The 21,517-nt window shown below is 41.3% G+C and overlaps 2 protein-coding genes across 3 annotated transcripts in view; both read right to left on the bottom strand.

The window, feature by feature from the left end:
- The window catches only part of LOC135239260 (uncharacterized), a 55,115-nt gene extending 50,341 nt beyond the window's left edge, over window positions 1-4,774 (bottom strand). The window contains exon 1 of the mRNA XM_064307803.1: window positions 4,412-4,774. The gene's annotated coding sequence lies outside the window, so the exon portion shown is untranslated. The remainder of the gene's footprint in view (window positions 1-4,411) is intronic.
- A 1,957-nt stretch (window positions 4,775-6,731) lies between these two features.
- Window positions 6,732-18,036, bottom strand: LOC135239236 (transmembrane protein 230-like). Of its 2 annotated transcripts, none has more exons than XM_064307768.1 (4): window positions 17,832-18,036; window positions 14,913-15,050; window positions 10,247-10,369; window positions 6,732-8,517 (listed from the first exon to the last, which is right to left on the bottom strand). In XM_064307768.1, the coding sequence occupies exons 2-4, from the start codon at window positions 15,009-15,011 to the stop codon at window positions 8,377-8,379; spliced, it is 363 nt and encodes a 120-aa protein (XP_064163838.1). In that variant the 5' UTR covers window positions 15,012-15,050; window positions 17,832-18,036; the 3' UTR covers window positions 6,732-8,376. The 2 variants fall into 2 exon arrangements, with proteins under 2 accessions (XP_064163838.1, XP_064163837.1); XM_064307767.1 differs by having other exon boundaries at window positions 14,913-15,062; window positions 17,832-18,035.
- Window positions 18,037-21,517: the final 3,481 nt, after the last annotated feature.

Raw genomic sequence — 21,517 nt, 5'->3', positions numbered from 1 at the left:
ACTTCGCTGCTCGGCTAGCAGTAACTTTGAAGGAAAGCAAACGGTGCTGTACCACTACTAATTTACATTTTCACGCAAGTCCGAGTTTTCGTTCTATTCTTGTCATTTTGCGATTAGCCTATATGGGATTGACGACGAGAAAGTAATAAAACAGCAAATTGTTTACAAGGTGTGCATGTTTTCTGCTGTTAATGAATGTGTTTGAGAGGATATATGAAAATCAATAAATACAAAAGTAACCATATATAGTCATTGTTGGTAACCCGTTGTATATAAGTGGAATAAACCCCTCCGGGCTGTCCCGGTTATTAGAAAATAATGTAGGCTACTTCGGTGGTAGTATGGGGTTACAGAAGAAATCATATGACAGATGGACCGACGACAACGTCAGTGGGCTAATTTGCCTAATCTTCGCGGTACTTTAGACCCCGGTGGAAACGCAGACAACCATTGGCTGAAGGAACCTTTTAGTTCCTGGTAAAGTAGTTCCTGGGACTGAAAGTTCCGGGTAATTTTGGTGGAAACACGGCTTATGTTTCAGCCAGTCACAACCTGACGAGCAGTAAGTAACCATTCAGCAAGAGTACAACCACTGTGCAGATAAACCGTACAATGTGTCACCATTTCAACCTGCAAAAAGTATAACTGTAGTTAATAAACAAATGCTTTCAATAGTTTTTTTCCCTTCTTTTGAGGGACCAAGCATCTATTGTAATTGTTAGAATTTTACACTATTATAGTTTCTGCCATGGGAGTCTATTGAATCCCACAGAGCTACTTGGTGGATATTTGTGAAATAGAGGACAGGCCAAGATATCCAGTCACCAAGTTTGGGGTCATTTCTTCCACCACTCTAGTGCCAATAAGCCAAATTTCATGCCAGATTTTTGCTAGTAACATTTAAATTAGGTATTTATCATCTAGGGAGAGCTATGAACAAAAGCTATCAAAAGATAGTTGCAAGGTCATACAATATGGCCATCGTAAGCCAATAAAAATTGATGTGTGTGTGGCTTGCCACAAAAATGCAAGTATCTCCAAAACAATTCAGTGTTTCCCATACAATTAACTTATTTGGGCGGTCCACCCAAATCGATTTCCCCCTGCCCAAAAAGATGTTTTAGTTGCTTATTTCGAAACGCAACACACTACTTTTGTGTCCGTTGTTTTTTTCTTTTAAATGTCAAAGTGACATACAGCCGACTCTCGTTTCACTGCGTGAGCTGGCCCACCCCCCTCCCCCCTCCCCCCTCCCTCTCATAGCCGGTGTATGGAGAGCACAGCAGGGAGGACAGTGCCTGAACATGAACATAACTGGAAGTACAATTGTACAACCGTATCTTTGCCAGGTAACAAAATATTTTATGTTTGAAAAAATCTGTAAAATTTAGTCATTGTTATGCATCGTTTCTTCAAAAGAACGTGTCTGCTGCCCTAACCAAGACTACAAAGTTATCAATGTTCTTTAGATGAGTGTTTGCTAGCATTAAGCAAGCATCACCATTCACCCAGCTAATGTTAGCATACATAGCTAATGAAAACATTAACTTTTCACTTTTGACAGAGATGAGAATAGAAAAATTATTTTTAAAAAGAAGGCTAGAGGAGGAGGAGGGAGAAACTGCACCACAGATAGGTTGCCATACCATTACTGTTATAGTAACAGTTAGAATTAACAGATAGGCCTACTTTAATTGAAATTAATGAAAATTATTTTGGATATCAGGCACCAATGACTTTAAAGCCTTTAACGTATGTTTAGAATTTGTATGAGATTATATCATCCTGATAAAGGTTTGTCTGAGACCATTACTGCAAATATGTTTTTTGTTTGGGTTCTTTTATAATTCTGGTCATTATCTCTGTTGCCAGAACAACTTGATGCGAAAAGTTCCGTATAGACTTTATTTTCATCTGAAGACATGAGAAAAGTAAAAATGAAATTCCCCTAACACAAAAAATAAATAAAGTGCCCAAACACAAAATGTGAACTCTGTCTGAACAGACAGATTAATAACCTCTTAATAGTTGCAATACAATTTAATGAACAGCACAAACAACTGCCCCGAGGTACACTGCTACTCACATCATGAACTCAACCCTAATGTGTTTCTGTCATCTTGAAGTGCTGCCGTTTTGGAAATGCTATTAGCCATTTTCCTCCATCCCCAGTTTTGACCTAACCATATAACTTGACACATTCATGAAGGGCATGTCCGTACAGCCATAAAGTTATTTTGCCCACTCGGTGATGCTATCATCATGATTTGAATTTTCAATATTCAAACAATCATAACCCCGTCCCCTTTTGAACAAGAGACTTGAATCCTACCCCACAATACTTCTTTCCTCAGGGACAACTCAAATGCTCCAGAGACATAATGTCCTCCAGTTCAGATTTTTTGAAAAAAACATTCAAGACATCTCCTATAGATCACCACAAAATTTTGCATGGTTCATCTTGAGAGAATTGTGCAACCAGCAGAATTAGTCACATGGAGGCGCCTTAGCGCCTGGTCCTTAAAATTGCTACATGCAGCTATATTTTAAATTGTTTTAATATAATGCTTTGGGAATACTTATTGTATGTATTGCATGCTAATAAAGCATATCGAATTGAACTGAATTGAGAAAATTGCGAGAGATTGAAACAGGTATCAGGTATTAGTATTCGATGGCCAGAGTAATTTCTGTGATTCTACAGGTACCATTTAAAAACCTGTCCCAGCAGGAAGCGCAGAGGCATCCGGCATGACTTTACCAGCATTCAGAGGGACCTTTGATCGTAAACACCGGCTGTCGGTTCAGCAAACACTGGCGTTGTGCACAGATAATCTCGGAGATCAAACATCACCATAGTGCCGTTGATTTCAATCAGGGCGGTCTCACTCTTAAAATTAACGCAGCTCCGCATGGAGGCGGCTCTTTAGGAAATACCAATAAACGATGTATAATAGGCTATCACTTGATTGAGCAGAAAACTACTACTAGCAATGGCTGACAAACCCCCACCTTAAGCTATTTAACTTTTCTGAAGAGGGAGGGTGGGTGGCAGAGTTTTTGTTTCCTCGGGCAAAGTAACCGTTCACGGTTAGCGAGACACCTGCCATACTCACTTGGCAACCGGCTAAGGTTTCACATAATCAACGCATCACAACTCAAAGGTTTCTTGCCAACGTTAATGAAGCTTCAAGTGTCTGTAGGTTAGCCACCTAGGCACCGTCTGCGCTACTACCCCGCACAGCATAACAGCCCGGCTATAGGTGTACTGTAACATGTGGGCTTCTTAACAGTCCACTCCATTTGCAACCCCCCACAGATGCAACGCAAGGAACAAAGACTCGGATCTTGAAAGGAGCCAAGCCACATGAATGGACAACAAGTCTTTCTTAAAAGAAAGAGTAACTACTTTTGAGAGAGAGAGAGAGAGACAGAGAGAGAGAGAGCGCTTTAATAAAATTACCCATCGTGTAAAACACAAAAAACGGCATATTTCAGCGAATAGGCGTATTTTCTGATACAAGCTCATTTATGCACTCATATTTAAAATATATGCGGTTTATAAAAACAAGTTCACATATGTTTAAAAAAACGCATACAGTGTCAATAATCAATTGTCTAGATCATGTAAAAAAAAGTCGTACATTTTCACATAACCAAGCCAATATCCAGATGGTGATTCCTCACTTTTTTATTTACAGTTCATCATATTCATTCCTTTCTCAAGTGTGCTGATATTCACATCATGGAACTTAAAACAGAATGAACGGATAAAATAAAAATACACACTACCAAGCGTACCCCGTGCTTTTCTGTGCCGGGACGATCCAAGACCAGGAAAGGTGCACGTACACCGACAGAGTATGTCGTTTTCTTCCTTAGACTATTCTCTCTTAGAATATACTCTTTCGTCATTGCATTGTATCTTCGTGTAACCTAGGCTGTAGAAATCATGCAAATTAAAAAATTGTTATTTTTTAACAACCACAATATATTCTAAACTTTCAACCTTTAGTCCAGCAGAATGTGTTTGTTAATTGGCAGTGATATAATTTAAGACCCAATCTGTTTTTTTATTATTTTTTTATTTTTATTCTCGTTAACATCTCCGCGCTGCTAAGCAACATGGTTATAGCCTATATGAAGTGCATGGTCACCTATAGTTTTCACACATCATGAGATTAAGATAGAAGTTAATATTAATTATTTGCAGCCAGCATGTATTTTCTCTATTGCTGTTGGATTTCCTCTATTTGTAGGACATTTACGATAGATAATATACAAATGTTGCTAACTATATTCGTCTTTCAACTTAAAATGGTAGTTGTGAGAGACATGGAAATCCTAGTCTCTGTTAAACAGTCAACCAGCTACCTCAAAGACTAAAAAAAAGCCGAAAGGATAAACTTACCTATAACGTAGAGGCGTAGAAACAAGTTTTAGCCGAAAGATGAAAAAAACCTTGTTGGATAGCGTGACATCCTAGGGCACTGTCGATCCGGTAGCCTACTAAACGGCTGATTAACAGGTTGAAAGTTGCAGTTTACTCCTTTCAGTACTAAGCAGCCTACCACAGAGTCCAAAGTAAAAGTACAGCTGCACCCCGAGAAGCACCGATTCACACTGACAATCTTCAATATAAAGCGATATTTTTTTCGTGTTTAACGACGGAGCTGTCCTCCCTCGGTCCCTCTGAATCCACAGTTCCCTCGTCCCTTCCTCTTCTGTCGATTAACCAACCACTTCACAGCTGAGTGTCACACACACGCGCACACGCACACACACGCGCGCACACGTACACGCTCACACACGTGCACACTCACACGCAGCTAGGCGAAAACTTTGAATTTTTTTTTTGTTGTTGTTCGTTAACGCTCTCTGAACTGACTTTTATTTAATTATTTATTTATTTATTTATTTAAACACAAAAGAACCAGGACAGTGACAATATATTTGTTTTGCTCTGTACTCCAGCACGTTAGAGTTGAAGTAAAACAACGAATATTACGTTGAAGTGCAGACTGTCAACTATAATTTGAGGTATTTACATCCATATTGGGTGATCCGTGTAGCAAAAGTCATGGAACAAATTAACAATCTGAGATGAAATTGTCATGTTTAGTACTTGGTTGTAAAGCCTTTGCATTCAAAGACTGCCTGAAGTCTGCAACCCATAGGTATCATCAGACGCTGGGTATCTTCCCTGATGATGCTCTGCTCGGCCTTACTGCAGCCATCTTGAGTTCCTGTTTGTTTCTGGGGGGTTTTGCCTTCAGTCTTGTCTTCAGCAAGTGAAACGCATGTTTAGTCGGATTCAGGCAACCAAATTGAATACTAGTATGAAAGATGAAATACTTAAGAGAACCTCTTCAAGCTTAGTAAAAGGAGACTCAAGGGTGATTTGATTGAGGCTTTTTCATAAAGGAGATGAACACAGTGAACTACAAGAGATTCTTCAGGTTGAATTCTGTTAGTAGAATGAGGGAACATCAATGGAAATTAGCAAAAGGTAAACTCCGTACTGACATTAGGAAGAATTTTTTTGGGCAGAGATTAGTCAATGTGTGGAATAGCCTACCAGGTCACGTAGAGGAGGCAGACACGCTGGGGATTTTCAAGACCAGGCTGGATAGTGTTAGATACCATCGAGTCTGTCGATAATCAAAGCACTAAGTATTTAGTTTGGAAAATGGTGCATTGTTTGGCTAAATGGCCTGTTCTTGCTATGATGTTATGTTAGGCAAGATTTTTCTGTACACTTTAGAATTCATCTTGCTGCTGCCGTCAGCAGTCACATCATCAACAGAGACAAATGAGCCAATTCCAGTAGCAGCCATACATGCCCAAGGCATAGCACTATCTCCACCATGTTTCCCAGGGAAGGGGTGTTTTGGCTCATGAGCAGTTCCTTTCCCCACACTTTCCTCTAGACTATCGTTCCTACAGCAATAACCTATTAGGAGTGTAAATAGCCTCAAATTCTAGCTGCCAGATTGCATTATAACCTCATATTGTTTTATTTCAAATCCAATGTGCTGGAGTACAGAGCCAAAACAACAAAAATTGTGCCACTGTCCAAATACTTCTGCATTTAAGTAAGCAAATCTTATTTTCAGTAATTAATCATACTGCATACTATCTCAAAACGCATTAATGTAAATCAAGTAAATCAAGTTGAGAAACGAGTATTGGTTTGTTAAAATACACCATATATCATACAGTAGTGATTCATTTCTAAATCTGACTCAAGTCAGGTTCATTTATGTGTTCAGTAACTCCACAGTCCTCTCAATGCAACGCAAAACTCAATTCCTTTTATTACCACAAGAGGGTAGGAGTTTACAACAATTTCATAAAATATGGGAAACGTTTCAAATGTTTAATAAAATTGTTCTGACTTCCGTTACTAGTTACTACCCTTTGCACCAGATGATGAGGCCACTTAGGCTCACCTGCCTGAAAAGGGTGAGTGTTCGGGTACAGTGGAAGCTCTATGCATCATTGGTACGAAGTCACGCAGTTATAAAGACTGCCCATTTGAACCCACATGATCTAAGGTGTTAAAATGAGGTACCTAAGGTGATTAAATATTTTTAAAAATGTAACACCATTCTAGTTCGCTGACATCAAACCTCATCCACCTACTAGCAAAAGAGGCTTTGGATGTGTCCAAAGAGGCATGTTCTAGAAAGTGCTATTTTGTCAATGAAACAGACAGAAACAGAGAAGACTTCAGTAAATCAATTTTTATTTACTTCCACTCTTTGCCCCACACTTAAACACTCCCAACAGACCAGTGTAAACTGCAAAGTGCTCCATTTTAAAACAACGCTAATACACAGAGAATGCCTCCAGCTGAATCTGTACGTCATCGCATCGGATGTCCTTTTTAAAGTAAATATTCAGCTGGCCTGTTTAATCTCATAGCATATATAGGCCTGCTGAATAATTTGGTCTTCTGGTTGCCATTGACGCTTTTGCATTTTATTTGCATATCAGCATATGAAGCAGGCTACTAATCCAATTCCACATCCTTAACTCTGTTCCAGCATGCGCAGTAGGTTCCCTAGGACTAGGTACTGAACCCATGCGATAAAACAGTCTTCATGCAGGAAGTGCCTGCAAACACCTGCCCAAAAAGAGATACCACTGCCGTTTCAGAAACACACCCGCCTAATTTTCACACATAACCTCAAAAAAGCTGTCTGAATTTTGGTTCCGTTCTATAAATGTCACATCTTATAAATCTTACAGCACAGGAAGGTTCCATACATTACATTAGTCAGCGGTAAACACACCTGTCTTGGCCAGAATGTCTTTTATTCTTTTTTGCTTCAACTTAAAATTCACCATGACGTGCATCAGTGTTTTTATGAATACTTTTTAATAAACAAAAATTGCAATCATTCACTACAACACCAAATGTTGCGCATTGATTTATATACGAACCCCTGACCAGGTGAAGATTAATGCAGCCTGTCTACTCACTGCATTACTCCGCGGAAATAAACCCAAATCGCGACAGGCTGCCTGTCTCTTTCACTCATGAATGGGCCATGCGAAGGACCTTTATTTGGTGCCTTTTTTTTTTTTTTTTTGGTGTACCAGGCCTAACATATCCTGATTTTTTTCAACCCTCATGCAGTTGTTTCAGCAAGCTTGATAGGCTACAGCTGCTGATGCTGAAATACAAAACAACAATAGTATGATTGACTGATCAAGAATTTTTGTATAAATATCCATGGTGTGAATGTGTGAAAAGCGATCACCGAACCAATCAAATCAACATGCACCATTCCAGTCAAAAGACCCGCCATCAACAATACAATACTCAGGTTTCTTTTTTGGTTTTGGTTGCTCAGACTAGATTCTTTTACAATACATAAATGTATAACAAAATCCAGACAAGTAATCAAAATCTGAAAGCCAGACATTTTTCCATTAAGATAAACAATTGTCTTGTTAAAGCTATTAACAAAAAAAAACATGAAAAATATGAAGTTACTAATTCAATACGGAATAAAAATGAATAATATAATAAAATAAATAAGCAAAACATGCTGAAAACTATACACTTGTAAACCATATGGAAAAAATAGATATAGCAGTTTTCACTGAAAGGAAAAGCCTATTTCACTTTGGATGAAACACTTCACACCGGTGAGTGAAATACAAGTCCTAATTATCTCAGGTTCAAAATGCTGTTGTAGAAATACTGTGGCAGAAAAAAATGCATGACTGTTGTTTAACTTGGTGCATTGTGAGTACGGGGCAATTTCTTTTCTTTTTGTACAACTGGCAGCATAACATGAGGAACAATCAAAGACCTCCCTCTGTGATAGGCTAAGAGCATAAAGACACTCGTCTGCGGTTGGTTCAATCGTCAAAATCCGGGATGTCCTCATAGGAGTAACCACGGTAACCCTTGGAGGCATAGTAGGCGATCCGGAGGTGGTAGAAACCAGGAAGGAAGACGAGGATTCCGATGATGAGGACAGGTACGGTGCGGTCAGGGTGCTGTGGGGGACAAGCACACGCCTGTGTTACTACTCAGTGGTCACCAGTGAGGGGAGGGAGAGGCTTCTAGAACCCCCAAAATATGCTGGAAAAATGACACACCATCAGTGACTCAGGGAGCTGAACCAATCACAGTGTTTGGCACAGAGATGAGTGGAGTCAGTAACTCAGGGAGCTGAACCAATCACAGTGTTTGGCACAGAGATGAGTGGAGTCAGTGACTCAGGGAGCTGAACCAATCACAGTGTTTGTCACAGAGATGAGTGGAGTCAGTGACTCAGGGAGCTGAATTAATCACAGTGTTTGGCACAGAGATAAGCGGAGCACCTGCTGCTGGCATTACAGGTTGTGTACACTGGACAGCTGGATATGAAGCTAAAATGGAGGGTAAGTCATTAATGGTAGGTGCTCCTGGACACTGAGGACACACCTGTGTGGAATACACCTGCATGATGACCTCAGTCTCCGGAGCTCATTGGGGGGGGGGGGGAGCATTGTTTGGTACAGGGTCGACAGGTCGGCCCAGCCGACAGACCCACATGGTGAGGCACAGCCGGCCCTAACATCGCCCCAGGATGGGAGGGTTAGGCCAGACCCTTACTGCTCCATCAGGCACCCGCAGGTTCACCAGAGGAGCTACACCTGATGTGTCTTCCTCTGACAACTGTCTGCTCAGGCGCGGCTGGCCTGCTACAGTAGGGGAGGATAGGTATGACAAGCAGCAGCACCCGATATCACATGTACTGGATGAAAGCATACGATTGGGCATTCTACACTGGGAGAAGAAAGGGGGAGAAGCATCAATCAATCAGTCAATCAGTAAATAAATAAATAAATAAATAAAGCTCAACTGGGCATATAGCATGCTCAGCGAGACTGAGAGAAGTGAGGATATGGAATTTCACTCACGGTCATATTCAGACTCCACGTGTGGGGATACTGGCAGAGATAACTACATTCAAAATGGCAAGACACTGCTTGCAGACCAGGCTCAGATACATGTTAAAAATACTGTAACTCTTTAGCTACGGGGGAAATTTGAAAACACTCCTGCAGCACCTTTAGAAATTTCAGTAAAACACGTTACCAAAAAGAAGACCAATCATGCTAAATAAGAATTAATTTTGGAATATTCATAAAATAATTATTATTTGACCAGAGGGGGGTTGGTTGCCAGATAAAAGGAACAAAGATACAGACAGGTGGCCTGCATGGGGTGAAAGAAGAATAGCTAATTTTATTGTGATGTGTCAACAAAGCACAACATAGAATATGCAGGTGATGCTCAGAACAAACGGACAGGGAATAAGCAATCAGCTGTACGGTTGTGTGCACGCGGTGTACTGATGGTGATGTCATGTGCGTGAATTCTGCTCACGCAAAAAAAACCAGGAGTTATCTTTAAAAAAATACTGCATGTAGACTACAACACTCAGCTGTAGAAAATGTTTTTTTATTATTATTAAAACATGATTTGGCTGTCCCAGACGACATCAGACAACCAATGGCCATTACCGGACAGCGAAAAAAAAGTGATGTGCAAAAAACGAATAATAAAATAGCAAAGGCCGATGTGGGATGTAAAACAAACTTCAATTTTCAAGATCTACGAGAAAAGATTATTTGATTTGAGGCCAGCACCCCAAGTTTTGTACAGTATTTACTCTTTGCATCACTGAGTGTAGCATTGGTGGAGGACACCAGGGGGCGCTCTTGGCTTTCCACTTACCGAGACTTGAATGTACCCTGTCAGGAGGAGGGTTCCGATAATAATCAGCAGAGAGCCAATCAGGAAGAGGAATGCAGCCAGGGCAATGGCCTTATAAGGAACTTTGGGCGGGCTCCTCTTGAACTGAAACAAGAGACAGTAATTGAATGCCCAGGGCTTTTGCGCAACATCCTATTGTACAGGAACTTTTTTTTAAAAATGAGTGTACTGCAGCCTGACCATGTGAAATGCTGAAGGCCCCTGGCACTGTTGGATCACTCATGCTGATTAGGCACTGGATAACCACACATACAGTTGCCTCGTGGTCTGCTATCAAACCCTGTGTTCTGGAGCAGCAGTCCGTGCTTTGAAGCGGCAGTCTGTGTTGTGAAGCAGTGGCCTGTGTTCTGAAGCAGAAGCCTGTGTTTGAAGCAGTGTCCTTTGTTCTGAAGCAAAAGTCTGTGTTTTGAAGCAGAAGCCTGTGTTTTGGAGCTGTAGTCTGTGTTGTGAAGCAGTGGCCTGTGTTCTGAAGCAGAAGCCTGTGTTTTGAATCAGTACCCTGTGTTCTGAATCAGAAGCCTGTGTTTTGGAGCAGCAGTCTGTGCTTTGAAGCAGTACCCTGTGTTCTGAAGCAGTGGCCTGTGTTCTGAAGCAGAAGCCTGTGTTTGAAGCAGTGGCCTGTGTTCTGAAGCAAAAGTCTGTGTTTTGAAGCAGAAGCCTGTGTTTTGGAGCTGTAGTCTGTGTTGTGAAGCAGTGGCCTGTGTTCTGAAGCAGAAGCCTGTGTTTTGAATCAGTACCCTGTGTTCTGAATCAGAAGCCTGTGTTTTGGAGCAGCAGTCTGTGCTTTGAAGCAGTACCCTGTGTTCTGAAGCAGTGGCCTGTGTTCTGAAGCAGAAGCCTGTGTTTTGAAGCAGTGCCCTGTGTTCTGAAGCAGTGGCCTGTGTTCTGAAGCAGAAGCCTGTGTTTTGAAGCAGTGGCCTGTGTTCTGAAGCAGAAGCCTGTGTTTTGAAGCAGCAGTCTGTGTTTTGAAGCAGTACCCTGTTTTTCTACGTTCCTCATCATTCATGGAGGAGCTGAGACTAACCCAGACGCACAGCGCCACACCAGGCCCAGCTCAGGAGCTGAGACTAACCCAGACGCACTGCGCTACACCAGGCCCAGCTCAGGAGCTGAGACTAACCCAGAAGCACTGCGCTACACCAGGCCCACCTCAGGAGCTGAGACTAACCCAGACGCACTGCGCTACACCAGGCACAGCTCAGGAGCTGAGACTAACCCAGACGCACTGCGCTACACCAGGCCCAGCTCAGGAGCTGAGACTAACCCAGACGCACTGCGCTACACCAGGCCCAGCTCAGGAGCTGAGACTAACCCAGACACACTGCGCCACACCAGGCCCAGCTCAGGAGCTGAGATTAACCCAGACATGCTGCGCCACACCAGGCCCAGCTCAGGAGCTGAGACTAGACTGAGTGGGATCAGACACTAAAGGCAGGGGGTCGACAGCCTGAGGATCCGTCTGGGACATTTTACATTTGAGCCATTTAGCAGAGTCTTATCCAGACACAGGAGTGACTCACACTGCTTACATTTCACATGCACTCCATTTATACAGATGGGTATCTCCCTGAAGCTGTTCAGGTTAACTACCTTGTCCAAGGTTATGACTGGCAGTGCAGCAAACTGAGGTCATGTTCACAAGTTCAGTTACCTAACAGCTATACTACACTGACAAATAGCTTTGCTTCAGTATGCACTGCTCCAGTGTAAGATAGGGTCCTATCCTGAGAACTTTGAAGTGAGGGTGCTATAGATGAGATATGGTGACAGCACATACTCCCGTATAATAAACATTTATCATCAAGGCTGGCTGTCCGTTGCAATTTCACACACTGGTGATAGTAAGACAGCAGATGGAGTCGAAGAACTTAAGTGTAAAAAACGTAACACCAGCAATATGATAAGGTCAAATCCCAGCTCCAATACAATGCTCTTTGAAAAGCTCATTCACTGAAATGTCATAAAACTGCTATGAATGGTAATACACCTTCAAATGTTCTGTTTAGAATCTGAAATAATTCAATACATGATCAGTGAAATACACAGTTATTTATGTTTTTTAAATTTATTTTATGGAATCTAGCCTGTGTATTTTTAAATACACAAAAAAAATCAAATCTGTCATTCAAGTTAACTCAATTTAGTCCCATGGAGGGAAACTCATTTGGTCTAGATGGATGGATGGATGGACGAACGGACGGACAAATAGATAGACAGATAGATAGATAGATAGATAGATAGATAGATAGATAGATAGATAGACAGACATTATGCACCGACTATAAATATGCTTAAGATGGAAGTAAATTAATTAATTATTTGAAAGTAAAAAGATAAAAGCAGTTAAGTAATTTAAAAAAACACTTGCTCAATATATCCAGCTTGCATTAACACAACTGAATAGATTCATTCATAAAGCACCTCTGTGTAGTGGTATTTGGATGTGCAGTTATAGTTTTCAGAATTTTCTCTAGGCAGCTGTCAGACTTCTCTTCTATTAAGAGCTCCAGCAATACTCCAGTGCAGACAGAAGTCAAAGTCAAATTTATTTAAAGTGCCTTTTCACCATCATATGTCTCAAAATACTTTACAATAAAACAAGGAATAGCATAAAATGATATGCATACACATACACACATATTGCAAACACAAATATACACACACTCACGCAGGTGTAAAAGAGAGAAAATAAAAGAATAAACCTGGAATGACCAAATTAATGAATCAAAAAGAGCCAGACAATCATGCTCAGGCACGACATATCAATGTTATTAAAACCATACAACACTATGACAGGCTCTAACAGCATGAACAAAGGTGGGATTTTCGTTCTGATTTAAAAACTGTGCCTGCTTCTCTAATCAATGCAGGGAGGGCGTGCCAGGGGTAGGAGCACAGTGGACCAATGCTCTGTTTCCAAACGACTGCCTATTAACCCATGAGGTGACCAAACAGCCTTTCTCCAGAGATTGGAGAGGGTTGCATGGGTGTATACAGACTGATAATGTCGGCTAAATATGACGGTGCTATGCTAATCCATTTAAGGCTTTATAGGTGAGGAGCAGGAGGACGATGAAATGAGCCCTGGACTGGTAACCAGTGGAGAGAGGCCAGAATAGGTGTCACATGATCAAATTCTCTAGCATTGGACAGGACTCTCACCACTGTATTCTGGGCAAGTTGGAGGTTTATTTTGGAAGGCCAGAGAAGAGGACGCTGCAACAGTCCAGCCTTGAAGTTACGAATGCATGTACAAAAAGGCATACAACGAAGGATTGTTTTAGCCTTATTTTGATCAATGCTGTGGAGTTTACAGTCAAAGAAGTCTCTTTCTCCGTCTTCAACCCCACCCATTCACCCCCGAGTTACTGACCCATTCACCCCCGAGTTACTGACCAAGTCACCCCCGAGTTACTGACCCATTCACCCCCGAGTTACTGACCCATTCACCCCCGAGTTACTGACCCATTCACCCCCGAGTTACTGACCAAGTCACCCCCGAGTTACTGACCCATTCACCCCCGAGTTACTGACCCATTCACCCCCGAGTTACTGACCAAGTCACATACACGCAAATTCAGTAGAAACTACCGGTAAATTTATTCCATCAATCACTTGGACTGGACATTACATTGTATGGTTGGGACCACGAACTGGACATGCACAGATAATCTGAACACCGGACATTCCGGTCAAAAAAACCACAATCTGGCAGCATTCAGAAATAGCTAGTCAAACTACTAAAATGTCAGCTTTTTCTGCGTTCAAGAGTAGGAGTAAAAAGACATCCATTTCTTAATCTCAGATATATTTGTAAATTGAGAGAAACTGAGCGGTTTAAGCAGCACATAGAGCTGCACGTCATCAGGACAGCAGTGAAACTCAATACAATAATTTCAAATTACAGTACTGTGCAAAACTCAGAGACCACCCTTTCGTTTATTCCATTTCCAGTCAAATCCGCCACTGAGTGCAATTTTTTTGTGTAATACAATAATGCAGAGAACACATATTTTACAGAAATTTACAGAAAAGCCTCCACCACTACATATAATATCAAATCAGTAGTTGCCCTCTCTTTCTTTTGAGCACCCAACTCGCACCTTAAGTCTTCCATCCTTCCAATCAACTAACATGTTACAGCTGTGTCCTCCCAACAAATTTTGTTACCGAAACTGTCAATGACAGACCCAATGACAGACTCTAACATTTAAACATACAACCACCAAAACACACCTCACCTGCCTTGCATATTTCTTTGTCATGTGCATCTAAAATGGCTAAAGGAGATATTTCTGATCACTTTAGATATAAGATAATTCAACTGCATAAGGAAAGAGAGAGTCAAAGGAAAATAACTGCAGTGTTGTTTTTTTAAAATCCAGCTTCAGGTAAAATGGTCCACTTGACCAACTGCAGTCAGAAGTGTTCTTGCATTGCAGGATTACTGAGTCGTGGCCAGAAATCAAGATGATATTGTGACCATAGATCACCCTGACTGAATGCCAATTTGTAATGTGACAACCAAGGGCAATACATATATAATGTAAAAAATAAAACTCATTTAGATCACATTGTTGGATGTCTCCTGCAAATGCAGTCGTGTGAATGTAGGGGTCTCCTTCACCTGCAGATCGATGTAACCGTCCTCGTTATCCGCCACCCTGGAATATTTAACTTTGCCCAGCGGCGTCGCCGCGGCCGCACTGCTCCGGGAGGGCATCATTGCCACGCGAGGCCTGCTTCACGCTGAAAGGGACTGGGCCTGAAACCACCACTGAAGTTGACAGGAGCATACCAACAGAACACAGGAAAGTTTTTTATTTTATTTAATTAGTTGTGTTTAATCTCAGAATTTAAGTGAAACATTTTTTATCTAGAGCTCTATGGCTGTACTGCAGGTCTGTTTACATGTTTGTGGCAGAGGACTTTTTATACATGTCACAGATGTCATGTATTTGTTGATTATGCTGAATATAGTAATACATATTGTGTATACTGGACTGTACGTGCTGTCTGTTGTTATGTTGACATCTATTGAAAAAGGTCATGGTTACTTACTTGTATTACTAGCAACATTGTTCACATTAAAAATAGCCTTGTACATATATTAGTATTATGTATCTGCTTTAGTTTTGGGTCAATATAGCTAGTTATTTTATTGGATTTTATAATATACTGCACTACTGTTGCACATATTGCATATTAAATAGTTCATCAAACATGACGCCAAAATATCACAACGAATTAAGACCTGCAACCAATGTAACATTAACTTAGTTTCAGTGATACGACAGAATTTAGCTGGTTTATGTGCAAAAACAGCTGCGGGTAAAAAATAAAAAATAAAATAATTTTTTTTTTTAATCTGTTGCTTAACGTCCAAGAAGTACAGGACGGAGGACTTGGTGGAAACCCGTTAGCTACACCAGTTAGCTCCCTAGTCTTGCTGCATTCCGAAAATGGGGCACAGTGTCATAAATGTTTTCCCTACCGTAAAAACTGCATGACTTGTTTTCATTGTTTACAACAGATATGGCGCGTGAGTAAATCTATCGCTGTTTCCGTCACAGCACTTTAGACAAAAGCAATATCGGAAGCGCTATCCTAAAATTTCTTCTTACCGTAACGAGTGCCTGAACCCGCAACCGTAGAAATGTGTTATCACAGCGGCACAATTATATCGAGAAATACCATCTTTGTGGAAAAAAACGCTAGGCCTATATTCTGTAAATTAATTTAGATCAAATTTACCATGCATAAAAACATAAAAACGCTCGTCAGTCACCCACTCTGTCTATTTATAATGCCATCATAGTGCGGGTGTTTAAAACCATAAAATAACCCCTTACCAAAAAATTTAGTTAAATTAAAACTGTACCTACACGTTAACGTTAAATTTGGACCCACTAGTCTGACTTTGCAACTCGTTTTAGTTAATAATACTAATAGTAACTTAAACATCCACTGAGCACTAATGACTTACTACTAGTAAAGTATTTTAGTATTCTTTCTGCAGCCTACTTGAGAATGCTTGGTGTAGGCTACTAAAGGTTGCAAATAAATTCAAGTGTAAGCTTAAGTATGTTTTCCTGATGTGTATACCAAGTAGTTCTTATTTTAAGAAAGTATGCTATAATAGTGTGCTTATAAAAATTTATTGGGTCCATCTTGTTAGTTCCCTTCAGTCTAAAACTGTCTATAAAGGTAGCAGAATAATAGGAAAGCACCTTATTCCCAAATTCCCCTCCTCAGACACTGAGAATAATTTTAAGAGCCCCAATCCTATAGACAAAATCCACAATGCATTATGCTATATCCTCCGCTTGCTTAGATTTTAGTGGATATGCTTAGGCCCACTTTGTATTTCAGTCAATCATATGTACATATTGCCTCTTGGAGTTCCCGTCAGTTTCCCCGCAAGATCCATCCCGACCAGTACATATGGTTCAGAAACCTAGGCAGTTCCAAAAAGATTTAGGAGTGGACAATGACATATTGGTAACTTTATATACAAAGAGGTGTGAATACATGAAGCTTATTTAAACTGGGATGTATTTTTTGGTTGTCTGATGTTCTTCTGGCACTGAGGGGAGTTCAGGAATAAGGTTGTCCTATTTCCATGCATTTTCAATGATTTCTCAATAATAACATGTTCGCCTGTGCAGACAGTTTCATTAACCCAAGAACATGGCTGGTGCTCACTTAACTTTTCTTATGTACTAACTACGGATGAATTATGCTTGAAATTGTAGTACATCAAGTATAGCTACTCATGTAGGCTCCAGAAAATGATACTAAATTACAGAACTAGTAGGCTATTAAGCCACTAATTCTGACTGGATGTTTAATTAAGTTAGTTTTGAATTTTATTAACTAAAACATGAGCCAGTTTATGCCCAAAGTTGTCAAAGTCAGACTAGTGGGTCTATATTTTAAATTCACATGTAGCCAGCTTTTCTTTTTTTCCCTTTTATTTCTAAGGGGGTGCAGCGCAATATGGTTTAAAACACTCCGTGTTATGAAGGTACTATAAACAAATTGAGCGAGACTGACTAATGTTCTTTTTTTTCTGATGCATAGTAGGTTTGATCTAAATGCAGTTGTAGCATAGCCTTTTTCCAATGGTGGTATTTCTCGATATAATTGTGCCGTCGTATTAACACATTCTACGGTTGCGGGTCAGGCACTCTTCACGCTATGAAGAAATTACAGAATAGCGCTTCCGACATTGCTTGTGTCGAAAGTTCTGAAACAGCGATAGATTTACTCAGTAGTCGCATCTGTCCAAAATGTAAACAAATCAGGCAGTTCTCACGGTCGGGAAAAATTTCATGACAACGTTAGTTTACAACAGGCTATATAACTTACCATATAGCTAGCTAGCAACCATACATTCAGTGACTGCTTGCTCTACACCAAATTAATCGTTTATGCCGAGGGGACAAGGGCATACTGCTAGCAAGCTAGCAGACAGTGTTTCCTGAGCAAACTCGCATCCTAGCTGAAGTCATTTACAAGATTCATAAAGCTAATTCAACCTTACCTGTAGCTAGCTAGCAAATGTTAGTACACTGAAAGTGTCTTGTCGACCGAAACCTGTTCCTGCACCAAACGAGATGTTATTTATGTAACGGGTAAAATTAGAAAAACTAAACCATGTTTAATTACAGCTTGACACGTTACAGAGTTCGCTTGTGTTCGCTGGAAAACTTCTGTCATGTTGTCAACAGTGTATGACGTAATCAGCAGGCAGCTGTAAACCTACCCAAACACGGAAGTCAGCGGTACTTCCGGCTTGGTCAGACGTTCCCACGAACACAGCAGTGTTCGCGGATGGGAAGCCGGTGAGGGTATGAAGCCGGGCACCCACCGCACGCGTATCGGCCGCGAGCGCACTACGCGCGTATTACGCGCGTAACTGAAGCGTAGTTGAAGTACTGTTATTACAACGGCAGCGGGCGACGTCGTCTCCACCAGATGCGAACGCGTCGCGTACCGGCTGCGAAGCTCGCGCGACACAAGCGAACTGAAGCGTAGTTTTTCGCTTCTGTTCTATTTTTTCGGCTTGTCGCGCGTCACGTTGGCCTGTTTATACACAGAAATATGCTCTAAAATGCTAGGTATACATGCTCTGATTTATATTTCATTCTTATATTACTGGGGGTGTGTCCCTAGTTACCTCCCAGATATTTTTTAAGCAGCTAAAAAAATACAAGCCTTTTCGTTTTGTAAAAATAAATAAATAACTGGAACCTGGGGAAAGGCAAACTTAGTTTCGCTGTCTTATTTTGCGGAGGGGTGGGGTAAATTTGAAAATACACCACAGAAAGACGTAGGCTATTGAGTGACGTAAAAGGGAATGCACCGAGCAGCGGTTTGTTAGCTCGAGTATTGGAAGATAGTTTTTAACCAACCATTGCTCAGCCTATTTGACTTCTCCGATGTCTTCGTTCGCCGTGCTTTCAAAAGGGCTTGTTAATAAAAATCAGATAATCCACAGAGCTTTAAAAAATCAGATTATTTAGTGGTCTTGCCGATGAAAATGCACCTATTTTATAAATGAAGTTGTAAGCAAGCCTTTATTGCACTTGTACTTCAAAGCTTCCGGTGTTCATGGCGTTGTGGTGTTCATATCCCTTCAAGATTAAAACTGTTACTGACTTTTTCATGATTAGCTGATTTTACTAAATCTGATCCTATAAATGTTTTGACGTGAATGGCAAGACAACACGGGAATTCCCAATGGTTGATTACGGATTATTTATTATTATTATGATCATTACATATTCTTCATGAAATTGGCACGCTTGTTAACCAAGCAAATAAATTAATACAGTTTGAGATTGATTGTTATGCAGGCTACGTTGCGATTTAAGTTTATGGTACTTCTTGAAAGCGTTTACTTTCTCACGTAGGCTATTTACGAGTTAACGAAATATTACCAAATTAACAAACTGAAAAAGGTCTCTCACCAAAGTATTCACTTAACCCATAATCAACAGTCGTGAACAAACGTGAAATACACGATGTAAAAGCCCACTGCAGACTGCGAGAGCTACTAGGAATATATAGCTTTTACGCAAGCCTTTGCGCGACACAAACGGAACCAGTGGAGACACCCTACGCGTCGCGCCGTGCTGCTTCGCCCTGCTGTTTACGCGACGCATACGCGACGCGTGCGGTGGGTGCCCGGCTTGAGTCCTGGTCGTTGCATTAGCGACTCGTACTGTTTGGTCGGGGCGCCTGTTCAGCAGGGAGGGGATCTGGCCCGGTCCACACCGCTTACCTCGCGTGTGCGTGACGGTTGCAGAACCTCTTGCTTTTCATTTCGGCGCCCACGTTAACAGGGTAGAACAGCCACACAGCCTGCGTGAGACGCGCTTGTGCTGCGCGTCATTTGTTCTCAGAAAAAATAGACAGTGCAAAGAGCTGTTGATAGTCATATTGAGGTCATACCAGCAACATTACATAACTGACACCTTTCACTATATTTCAATGTCAAGGCTATATATGAATGTCACAGAAATGAAAAAATGTAAATACTATTTTTTAAAAACCATTTTAGCAATTTTTATTTATTTATTTTTATTATTATTATTTTTTACAATTGAGCACACACTGCTTAACCTTTTTCTGTCTAAACTAAATATAAATTAAATTTATAATGAAATGAAATCAAACATTCTATTATTGATGGCCATTATCAAAGGCAAACTCCGTGTAGAAAGACAGGGCTGGCAGTAGCAGCGCCGCAGCAGCAGCCCTGGCGGTGTGGACACACACATGCGAGCCGCAGCAGTTCGGCGAGGTAGCCGTCACGCACAGGCAAGGTAAGTGGTGTGGACCAGGCGTCTGGGGGAGACAGCGTGAACCTCCGCACGTGTTACGCTCTCCCAGTGAAACTCCTCACTGTCAGGTGAAAAGAAGCGGCTGGCGACTCCACATGTATTGGAGGAGGCATGTGGTAGGGCATGTGGTAGTCTACACCCTCCCCAGACCAACAGATGATAGCGCATCGACCAGGACCGTGATTCACACGGGGAATTGGTATAACGACTAAATTGGGGAGAAAATGGGTGAAAAATGGCAACAAAAAAAAAGAAAAGAAAACCCATACACAGAAGTACACCTTGAAGGAAGCTAATCAGCAGCCATATTGGTAAGGGACACATTCAAAGAGAATCGTATGAATCAATTTCCTGTTTCCCCTGTGGCCCCTCCAACAGCTGTTGTCAGGCTGGTAACAGTGGATAACTCCTGCCTGTGAATAAAGGCATGGTACATCCTTACAGTGCTCTCTCATTCTCACATACATTCTCATTTCAAACGCATTGTTTTCCCTTCTAATATATTTATCAGTGAATAATGATGTATCTTCTGATCTCTGCCATGGTACTATCCCTTCTCTCTCAAAGACATTAAAGACTCACAGATATGCATGTTAGGTGCGCTCCTGTAGGTGCCCTTGACCAAGGCACTGGCCTCAGAACTGGAGTTGGTCCCCGGGCGCTGCACTGTGGCTGCCCACTGCTCCTAAGTAACTAGGATGGGTCAAATGCAGAGGACAAATTACCCCACGGGGTTCAATAAAAGTATATCTTCACTCTTCTCCCCACCCTGAGTTCACAGACTGCCCTTGACCCTCTTATGGTTTCTGCATATGCCACAATGAAACCTGGAGACCTATGCAGTAAAATGTGCCGGTTTTACTCTGTTTCACTCTGACAGAGTAGATTTGATCCCTGTTGGACTCATGTAAACTCTGTTAGAGTTAACACTTAAACAATGTCATTGTGTATATGTTTTGTCTTCTTCCACCTATTAAAATGCACTTCTTCGCAGTCTCTTTTTCACTACCTAGTCTTACACCCTGGGCTATAGTAAGTAGCCGGCTGGCTCTGGGCCAGAGGATGGGCTCCCTCTCTCAGCTGGGGACCTCATTTCTCCCCACAGGGCAGTTTTTTTTGTCTTGACAGTTTGAGTGTTTTTTCTTCCCATTTAAGAGTTTTCATTTTTACCTCTTTGCTGTCTTTTGGAGTTTTCCCCCAATTGTCCTATGTTCCAGTAAAGCATCTGGGAGTGTCTCAGTAAAAAGTGGATGGAATTTGAGCTTTATTTCTTTTTATTTAGGCCTGTGGTTGAGGTCTCGGCTGTGTTCCTTGGCTTTTAAATTAAACCCGACAGATAAATTTCATGGTATTGCTCAGCTACAGGGCTGATTTTCATCTT

The sequence above is a fragment of the Anguilla rostrata genome, chromosome 14, assembly GCF_018555375.3.
Source record: "Anguilla rostrata isolate EN2019 chromosome 14, ASM1855537v3, whole genome shotgun sequence".
NCBI classification, from domain to species: domain Eukaryota; kingdom Metazoa; phylum Chordata; class Actinopteri; order Anguilliformes; family Anguillidae; genus Anguilla; species Anguilla rostrata.
Note: the sequence above shows the minus strand (reverse complement) of the source record. Positions and strands in the feature narration are given on the sequence as shown.